We start from the raw sequence: 9,944 nt of genomic DNA, 5'->3' as shown, positions 1-9,944 counted from the left end.
AGTGAGAAGGAAATAATTGGTGTCCATTCACTTTTGACACTTTTTTTAAACTTGAATATAGTGTTACAGATTGTTACTGTTTTTATTATTAGTTTCTAGTATCTTTAGAGTTGAATAGTTGGGGGGGGACCTGTTTTTTTCTCTGTACCTGTGCACAGATACTGGACAATGCTGAAGACCCCTCAGATTTAAAATTTGTGCCTCCTGCCCGCTTCTTTCCCCCCCCCCCTCCCCCCCAGACAGTGACAAACACTGCCTAGTGCTTGGAAGAAGGCCACATTGCATCCAGGTGCAATATCTACCAGTCCTTGCCAAGGCATACCTGAAGGTTGGGCTCTCCATCTAAAACATCTTGTAGAAGTTGCCATAAAGCCAGGGAACTTCCTTGTAGATAAGCCTGAGACACCCCCTCCTGTTGCAGAATCGGGGTCTGGCATCAGTTGTACCATTGTTATGGATGCCATGCTGGGGCCTTGTCAGGAGGCAAGGAAGCATGACCCATAAGTATTCCTCCAAAACTAAGAAAGGAGACTCCTTCCATTACTTCCAGTCATAGTGAGGGAATCTGTATCAAGCTGCCTTAGATCTGTGGATCTTTCTGCTCTCCCTTCCTGAAAAGGACTATCATCACAGACACCTCCCTTCTAGGCCGGGGTGTGCATATGGATGTACATATGACTTGGGAATAATAGAGCCCTCAGGAATCCAGAATCCACATCAACATGCCAGGCCTTTGTCTGCGGCATCTGTTCTCACTTTATTTTTTTGTTGGACATTACCACAATGGTGTGCTTACAGCTACATCAACAAACAGGCAAAAGGGCAACCACTGAAGTGCTGAGAAGCAAGTCACCCTTTGAAACTGGTGCATGCACCTCTAGATAATCTTTTCTGCAAGCTCTTTCCCCCCCCCCCCCCCCCACGAAACCTCAAGTGATTTGCAGAATTGCTCAGGAGACGGCTCATGATCAACTACATGTGGGAACTCTGCAACAACTTACTACAGGTCTCAACAAATGTGGACCTCTGACCACGGACTTCCTTTGCATCCTCTCTGAACGCATATTGCTTAAGTGGAGGTCTGGCTCAGCACTCTTGGCATTTATGCTCTCATCCTACCCTGTTCGGTTATGACCTCTTACCTTCTCTCCTGCTCCTACCTTGGGTACTACACCAAGATCAAATAGGAGAAAGCGACAGTCATCTTGATAGTCCCCCGCTAGCCCAGACGGTTTTGCTTTCTTAACCGTCACATGTCTTCATGCCCGTTTCCCCATTCCTTTCCTCAGTCTACCGATACAAACGTTCCATCAGCCATCCCACTCCATGGGTGCTTCCCCTCAGCATTGTATTTGGATGGGCATCATCTTGAATGTGTGTGTTCCTCACAAATACAAAATACCCTTTCCAGTGGCAAGAAGGACTCCACTAGGTGTAGGTACTGAGCCATATGGAGGCACTTTGCCTCCTGGGTGCAAAAGTCTTCCTCAGAAGGAGTTAGGGTTCCCATTGTCCTAGAGTATCTCTTGTCCTTTAAGGTTGCCAGGTCTTGCCCTTGGTTTTATCAAGATCTAACTAGCAGCAGTTAGTGCCTCTTTGCCCCCCAATGTTAAGGGCACTCAATCTTTACCCTCACATTGGCTGGCTGGCTAAATTTTGGAAGGGCCTCTAGAACTTTTCACACCTATACAATCCATTATCTCCAATGGGATCATAACCTGGCCCTATATACATGAACAAAACTGCCCTTTGAGTTGCAGATGTCATGCTCGTTGCCCCTCATTTTTTACGAAAGTTGTCTTCCTGATGGATTGTGTGTGAGTGGTTTGCAAGCTCAGGGCTGTGATAGTAGGCCACCTTTTCACAACACTGTGTGTGGATACTTTATCCATACATCTTCAACCCAAACTTTTGCCAAAGGTTATTTCCCAATTGCATGTTAATCATCCTGTTTTCTTACTGAAACTGCATGCATTGGAAGGGGAATGGAGACTCCACTAGCTAGATGCTGGGCCTTACCTTTTACTTTCCACAGATGAAACCAATCAGGAGAGTCTCCCAGGCTGCTTTTTTGTAATATTTGAAAGAATTAAGGGGTGGGTAGTCTCCATATGACAAGTGGATTTGGGGCTGCATTACAGTTTTATCAATTATCCAACCTCTAGCTAACCCACAAAGATGCAGGCCCTCTCATCAAAATCTTAGGCTTTGACCAGGGCCCTCCTTCCACTAAGTGCCACTAAGGGATATCATATGGAGGAGTTCTGTTCACACCTTTTGATATGCATTATGCATTGTAACAGGAATCCCCAACAGATGCCTTCTCCCTCACCTTTTCTCTTCCAATTGGGGTACTAACTAGAGCTCCTGAATGGACTACAATAGGAGACCATCTCTTTTGAAGAGATTACTTACCTGTATGTTGCAACTATGGGTTCTTTGAGATGTGTGGTCCCTGTTTGTATTCTACTTCATGCCCTCTTTCCCCTCTGCTGGGAATCTGTTGAAGTAGAGAAGGTGCAGGAGATGCATTTAGTCTACCCTGCTCTTTCTCACCTGTGACAAAACCCATGAGGTGAGTTCAGGTTGCATACATGAACCAAGAGACTACTAATTTTAAATTATCCAGCTCTGGATGAATAATATGCATATGTAAACATTCACTGGACTACAGATAGAGACCACACATCTTGAAGAACCTCTAGTTACAAGTAACCGACTCGGAGCTTAAATTTGGAGACTCAAATTTCTCAAACTTAATACCACATGAAACATTTTTCATTGGAGAAGAGCTGGATGAAGAGATTAGGATGTGAATTGAACTCTTTTGCCTCTTGATTCACCTTAGCTTGGGCTGTGTAACACACCCTCTCAAGACTATGCCTCCCATAATGTTCTTAGTAGTCTTGGTAGCAAGTATAAAATTTCTAAACTTCAGAACTTGTGAAAACCTGACTGGGGTAAGCCATTTGTAAGTTCCATGCTAATTAGAGACGAGTTTTTTTTTACTTGACTGTTTTTAGAAGCACCTGAGCTATCTGTCCTGCATAGCTATCAAAAATCTAAGACTAGGGGGTTACTGCTGGGTTTTGAATCAGTTTTTTTTCTTTCATCTGCTGCCACCAGTCTTGATAAATTTGCCACTACTGCTGCTAAGAGGGGTTAAGCTTAACAAGTTTTTGGAAGTTCTATTTTTTTTAAAACACCAATAAATTTAATATGCCCTTAATAAACAAAATCAGTATCTAGATACTTTGTCATCAATTTTACAAACCATATAACTGTATTCAGGTTGTGCCTGACTTGTTTAGTAACTTACTTTAGAAGAGGACTGGGATTTGGATCCACAACAACTCTGTCATAGTCCTTCGGTATTTTAATTGTATTACTGCAGCTGTGATTTCGATTATCAAGAATCTGTTCTTTTTGACCATAGTTGGTGGATTTTCTGAGGGTTGCTGTTTTTTCCCTTGTCAGTTTATTCTATAAATGTTGCTTTTTTAGGTTCATTATCGATTACTGCTCATGGTATTTTTTTGTCCTTATCCAGTTCATAATAATGCTGTTGCAGGAACCAGTAAGTACTCCTCTACCTTCTACTATGCATGGTTCTGGCTGATACTTTAATCTTAGTAAATTTAGTACTTTTGAAATCTCAAGAATTTTTGAATGTACACATGCTCCCATTTCAAGTGGCACACCAAATACAATACTTATCAAGTTTAAAAAACATTTGTCATGACAGTTTTCATAGGTCATCTGCACAATCTTGTATTACAACCCATAATCTAGTAAAACATATGGTATGAATAGTTCATTTCTGTACATTGCTAAAAGGTTTGTTCTCTGTATTCCCATACTGTAAATTCTTCTGACTCAACTTTGGAATACAGATTCCACTGTTCAGAGCTTCTTTTCAAGAAAAGTAGTATATAAATTCATAGATTCCAAGGCCTGAAGGGACCTTTGTGGTTATGTAGTCAGAGCTTTTTGTATAACAGAAGTGATAGAACTTCCTTGAAATAATTACTATATGGTTTTTAGAAAAACTTTAATCCTGATTTTAAACTTGCTAGTGTTATATTCTGTTACTACCTCTGGTAAATTATTCAGTGGTTGGTTATCCTCAGTTAAACACTTGCACGTTAACTGTATTAGTCTAGCTTCAGCTTCCAGCCAATGGATTGGATTATATACCCTTTTTTGCTGCTAGATTGAAGAGCCTATTGTAAAGTATTTCTCTGCAGTGGTACTTAAAAACTGCTCTATAGTAAATGAGCTTGGTGTCCTTTATTATGTTTTTTTCCTAGCCCATTAACCATTCTTATGACACCCTTATTCCAACATCTTATATGAATTGTAGACATCAGCACCAGTAATAACATTCCAGCAGTAGTTGTTTTCAGGCCAAATAGAAGTGTAATTTATTGCCCTTTTTTATGCACCTATGGATCACATTAGGGCCCCCCCCTCCTTTGCCACAATTATTGCAGAGGAGTTGATGTTAATTTGATAATCCACCATTACTCCCCCTCTTCTACCCCCCAACTTATTTCAGTTAAGGTAGAAAACTCTACCCTAAAAAGTACCATGCATTGTGATCTCGTTTTTGTTGGGCGCTTTTTTGGCCTTGATGTTCACTTTTACATTTAGTTATCTGAGAGTACATGCTTCTGTTTCACCTATTTTACCAACTGATCAAGATTGTTCTAGTAGTGCTCTCATCTTCCTTTTTTACTACTCTAATACTTGTGGAGTGGAACCTTATTACTGATTTTTGTGGAGGTGTGTGGGTTTTTTTTTGGGGGGGGGGGGTCGTCCTGGAGCACTGATGAGTAGCATAGGGCAAACTGGTCAGTTGTTCCCTGTAACTTGTGCAAGTATGCAGGAGATTCCAGTTTTACCTGGCTGATGAGCAGTCTGCCCATAGGTGCACATTTGCACAAACAGGTGAGCTGACACTCGCTGGGTCCTTTAGCCAAGGTGGTTTGCAGAAGGGGGGGAGGGATTTGTGCTCCCAGAAGCAGCAGCAGCTTCCCCCTGGTGCTGTCTGGACCATGTCCCCTACTCAGCATCTCTGGAACATACTGGGCAGAGTTGTGCTGGTGATTTAAAGGGCCTGGGCCTCTGACCATCCAGCAGCAGCCAGGAGCTCTGGGCCCCTTTTATCCCTCACCCCCTTGGCAGGCCTGCACATGTAAAAAAGTATTCTTGATGTGGATGGCGAAAACTGCACAAGGATGAAAGACCGGTGCAAACACTGCCAATAAGGCTTTAGTAGAAACATACTAGAAGGGGCTTGAGTTCCTAGTTGAGACTAGGGATGTTAATCACCTAATGGAATAGTGGATGGAATTTGCATAAACTATTTGATTAGTCGATAAGGGTTGTTCTCTCTTTTGAAATGTAGCAAGAACCCTGCTGGCTCTTGCTACATTTAAAAGGCAGAAGCACCATAGTGAGCAGGGGCTCAAGCAGTTCCCTACTGGTCCTATGCTCCCTGCTTTTGAAAGGTGGAAGTTCCTCCAGTATCCTGTTGCACTTCTGCCCCTTCTCACCACCCCCCAGCTCCTGGAGGAGAACTGGCTTTTAAGCCAGCTCCTGCTTTTTTGCCTCCATCTCTTTTTCCTCTCCTCCCCAGAGAGGCAGCAAGGGCTTATAGCCCTAGTTGTGACCTTTTCCGGAGCCAGTTGTTACTAGTTAGTGCCTATACCTATGGCTGGGTTAGTCTAATTTTTTAAACATCTGCCTTAGTGGAACAGCGCTGTCTGTCATAGGCTTGAGTGTTTTATCAGCCGGTTTGGTTAATCCCCGCTTTTCCCCACCCAGTGGCCAGTTCTAGCCCACTTCCTTAGTTCTTCATTCATCAGGCCTGGACGCTGGGGGGGAAGGGATACCGGCCCTCTATTGGCCCGAGCAGGGACCACCGAATTGTCACTCACAGCTCCGCCCTTCGCTTCTCATTGGCTGTCTTCAACGTGCCCCCGCCTCTTCCTCGTCGATGCCTTTTAAATGCAGTGAAAGGGCACCGCCTACAGGATCGTCATTAGGCCCCGCCCCTGGTTCCTTCCTCGGGCAAGCTGGTGGGCTGGACAAGATGTCCGTCATCTCCCGCGGCGCCCTCCGTGCGCCTGACGTCAGACACCACCCAGGAAGCCCCGCCTAGTCAGTCTGAACTCGGCTCTTAAGGGGAAAAGCAGTTCCAAGATGGCGGCCGCGCGGCTAACAATGGGGAGTCCGGGCTGTGGGCCTCAGCGAGGCGGCCGCCGCGCCTGAGGGAAGTGGCGCGGGCTCCGGCCGGGCCGGGCTGAGGGGGGGGGAAGCGGCCGCGGGGCGAAGGAGGAAGTGGGGCGCGGGGAGCGGAGTCGGGCCGGGGCGTAAGAGGAGGAAGTGGGGGGTGGGCGAGGCCTGAAGGGAGCCCGCTTGGGGAGGGGGCGAGGCCTCAGGGCAGCCTGGGGAGGGTTCGAGGGGAGCCCCGGTCTCGCCCTGGCCATGGTGGGGCCGGCGTGAGGAGCCGCTGAGCGGCAGCGGCCCCCTCGGTGCCCGGCCCATGGTGCTGCCCCCCTGCCCCATGGCGGAGTTCGTGGTGCCGCGGCACAGCGCGGTGATGGAGCGGCTCCGCCGGCGCATCGAGCTCTGCCGGCGGCACCACAGCGCCTGCGAGTCCCGCTACCAGGCCGTGTCCCCGGAGCGCCTGGAGCTGGAGCGACAGCAAACCTTCGCCCTGCACCAGCGCTGCCTGCAGGCCAAGGCCAAGCGGGCCGGGAAGCACCGCCAGCCTCCCCCGGCGCCGCCGCCGCCCGCCCCCCCTCCTCCGGCGGCTGGGGTTGCGGGCAGCGCCGACCGGGCTGGAGCCAACGGCCTGGACGCCGACGCCGCGAGCACCGAGCAGCACGGCCGCAGCAGCACCTTGATCGCGGTAAGGAGCAGCTGGTTCGCGAGGCGGGGTGGGTGAGACGGTGCCCAACTGGCAGAGCTACTTCCTCCTCTGGGCTGGTCTAGGGGAGAGAGCCCCCCAGCCCTTACTGGCAGGAGTTCGTGTTAGGTCTCTGGGCAGTCCATACGAAAACTCCTCGCTTGGCTATTCCTGCCCTGACTGCCCTCGTCCGGTCCTGACACCGCAGGCAGAAGCCTAGCGACGGGGAGGGACAGGAGCAGTTTCTATTTAGAAAAATCACAGATGTTTTAGCAGCTTTGAACTGTGCTCCATGTAGCCGGGCTATTTATGGTTCTGGCTTATTGACCTGTAGTTGTCTCTGTAAGAGCAACCCGGGGTAGTGCTTGTTCTGTGACTGTCATATTTTTTTGGAAGTGAACAAGAAGGGAGATGGGCGATACCACTGTTTACCATGGTTCTTGTTGATCGGTAGAGATGGTTCTGACTAACTAGAAGCTTTCTGCTTTTCAAAATAGTAACACCCAATAATACTACACCATCCTTGCAAAGAGCTAAATGAAGCTGTGCTCGACTGGCAGCTGATGATTTGCCACTTTTCCTGATAGATGTGAGCTAATCGTGACTGATACTCTGATCCCACTCTACCCATTTAAAAATAGTTCAGTCTTCAAAAGAGTAACCTCCTCTCTTCTCACTAGTATTATTGGGTGTGATGCTGTACTGTTAAATAAAGTATTATTTAACTTGTTTTGAGGTCTTGAGAATGCTCGGTATAATGTAGCTAAGGAGCAGGGAAATGTAGTGTAGCAGAACAACTATTTAAAAAGTAACCCACAGTCTTCATTGAAATAAAGGTTGTAAACTGTATCCTAAATTCCATAAAAACTGTTAAACTGAGGTCTTTTCAAGAAGCCTCTTGGCATTAATCAGTCGCCTTTCCAGTTATACACATACATAATCTAATTTTTACGTAAGATGAAATGGGTGGGAGAAATATTTACAAGGACCCATTTACGAATCTTTAATTCAAGGCACAGCCAAAAGTAGTAATCATAAATTTGTCTTTAATTTTGCCTTTGGGATTTGGAAATGAATTCTACTGGGATAAAATCTGGCACATTGAAAGTATTAGTGAGATGCTTAGTGCTTTCTTTCCTTCTTTCAATAACTACCTTTTGTCTTATGCAGCCAGCACTGAAGTTGTGGAATGCATTATTCAAATCCATATAGAAGAGGGCCTGATTCTTCGCTTTTTTTTAATGTCCTGTATAATAACTTGTAAAAGTGAAAAGGGTGTGAAATGCTGTCAAATCAGAAATATTCACTTGTACCAGTAGTAGTATTTAATGTTCACTTAGGATGAAAATAAGGCGACGTAAGAGACGAGAAGAACCGGTCACAATGATTTAGGCCTTAGTATGACTATGATTACAAACATTTTTCATGGCTGTAGTATGAACAAGTGTCATTTAAATGAATCAGTTTTCTTACCTCGTTAAGTTGTTTGATGCATGTCTTTCTGATGATTCTTTTGGATCTTATATATATACCTTGCCCTTTCTGAAGGAAAAAAATCCTTATAATTGAATCTCAAACTTAATCATAGAGCAGAAAAATCCTTGAAAGAAGGAACAATTTGTACTTATATAATCTGTATCATAGAGCAGGTTGGGTCTTGAATGTAGAGTTGTCGTGGAACCCAGGATTTAAATACCTGCTTTGTTGATCATAAAACTGATAAGACTTCTTGCTTTGCATCTGGACTGCAAAGTTTCACACTTGTGTCTTATTAGATAATATAGATGGAACTGCTGTTAATAACATACTGAATCCACTTTCTTAGACTGTCAGCACACTTCCTACAGAACTTCTGAAAAAATGTCTTGATTCATTGCATTCTTTTAAGTTGCTTTGGATGAGGATTTTCAGCTCATTAGCTTGCATTATAATGAGGACTCGAAATTCCCCAACGACAGTGTGGTTTTGAAGTGCACTATGCATCTGGGGAAGCCCTTCTTGTACAGGAAACTGCCTCCCAACTGTTGATTTACACAACAGAGGAGGCTTTTAGTGTAAGAATGACCCTTGTATTGGCCTGTTGCTTCTTTCCTAGTATACATGACTGTAAAAGGAGTTGCCTCTGCTGCTTCATCTTGCTACTTTAGTTATAAAGTTGGATCACTTAGTAATTCAGTTAAAATTCCTCTTTGTATGATGCTTATTTTAGTTCTTTGGTGTAGTCTGTACTATTTTAACTTAGAGCCTGATGTTTCACCACCAACAGTCAGGTAACAATTATCAAAAAGAAGCAGTGTGTGGGAGGGGGTGGAATATGGTCTGGAATGTTCACTACACTTTTGATTTCTCAACAATTATTTTATTTTAAAATGTTTCATAAATGTTTCTTTTAAATGTAGTTAAGGCATCAACCACGTAATATAACAGCCAATGCTGCTGTTGAGCTACATGGAACTTATTTGAAAGTGTTCCATGTAAAACATTTTCTAGAAGGCTTTGTTCTGTGTTACTTGGATTTTAAAGCGAATGAAACATTGACAGTTTAAAAAAAAAAAAGACCATTCATAATAAAAACCCAAATGAGCTGCCAAGTTCTATAACATCTAGTGACCTATAGTGGAAAGGACAGTTTTGAACAGTTGTATTGCTTTGCTTGTAAATTCCGAGGTGCTTCATGTACTCAATAGCAGTTCAGAATAGTAAAGGGGGGAGCAATATGAGCACCTCCCTGTCTTTTTTTGTGTGTGTCATTTTAGGTAGTTGTGATCCCCATGTAGAACAAAGTTAGAAGTCAAGTGCTTTTGTTGAATAGTCATTTCTTTGTTTTAGACCATGACACCTGACATGTCAGGGCATAAACAGAAGTTTCAATCCTTGGCTTGCTTGCCAAGCAAAAGGATCTAGAGCACTGAGGCCAGGATGAATATGTTGTGACACTGAAATACTTCTAGTTGAGGATGTGTGCCATCTATGCTTGACCTCCAGTTTAAAAAATATAAACTATTCTTAGTTTCTTCTTTTCCTTAAT

At 44.5% G+C, this 9,944-nt stretch overlaps 1 protein-coding gene across 2 annotated transcripts in view; it reads left to right on the top strand.

Moving 5' to 3' along the window:
- The first annotated feature begins 5,345 nt into the window (after positions 1-5,345).
- MAML1 (mastermind like transcriptional coactivator 1) overlaps positions 5,346-9,944 on the top strand; it is a 39,069-nt gene continuing 34,470 nt past the window's right edge. Inside the window, exon 1 of one of the 2 annotated variants that reach the window (XM_014581148.3) lies at positions 5,346-6,919. In XM_014581148.3, the coding sequence (XP_014436634.2) occupies positions 6,551-6,919 (369 nt within the window). In that variant the 5' untranslated portion in view covers positions 5,346-6,550. The remainder of the gene's footprint in view (positions 6,920-9,944) is intronic. The other variant, XM_014581147.3, reaches the window with a different exon arrangement.

Source organism: Pelodiscus sinensis, chromosome 16 (assembly GCF_052426305.1).
Source record: "Pelodiscus sinensis isolate ZL-2025 chromosome 16, ASM5242630v1, whole genome shotgun sequence".
Taxonomy (NCBI): Eukaryota; Metazoa; Chordata; order Testudines; family Trionychidae; genus Pelodiscus; species Pelodiscus sinensis.
The sequence above is the reverse complement of the archived record's forward strand: the minus strand, read 5'-3'. Positions and strand labels throughout refer to the sequence as shown.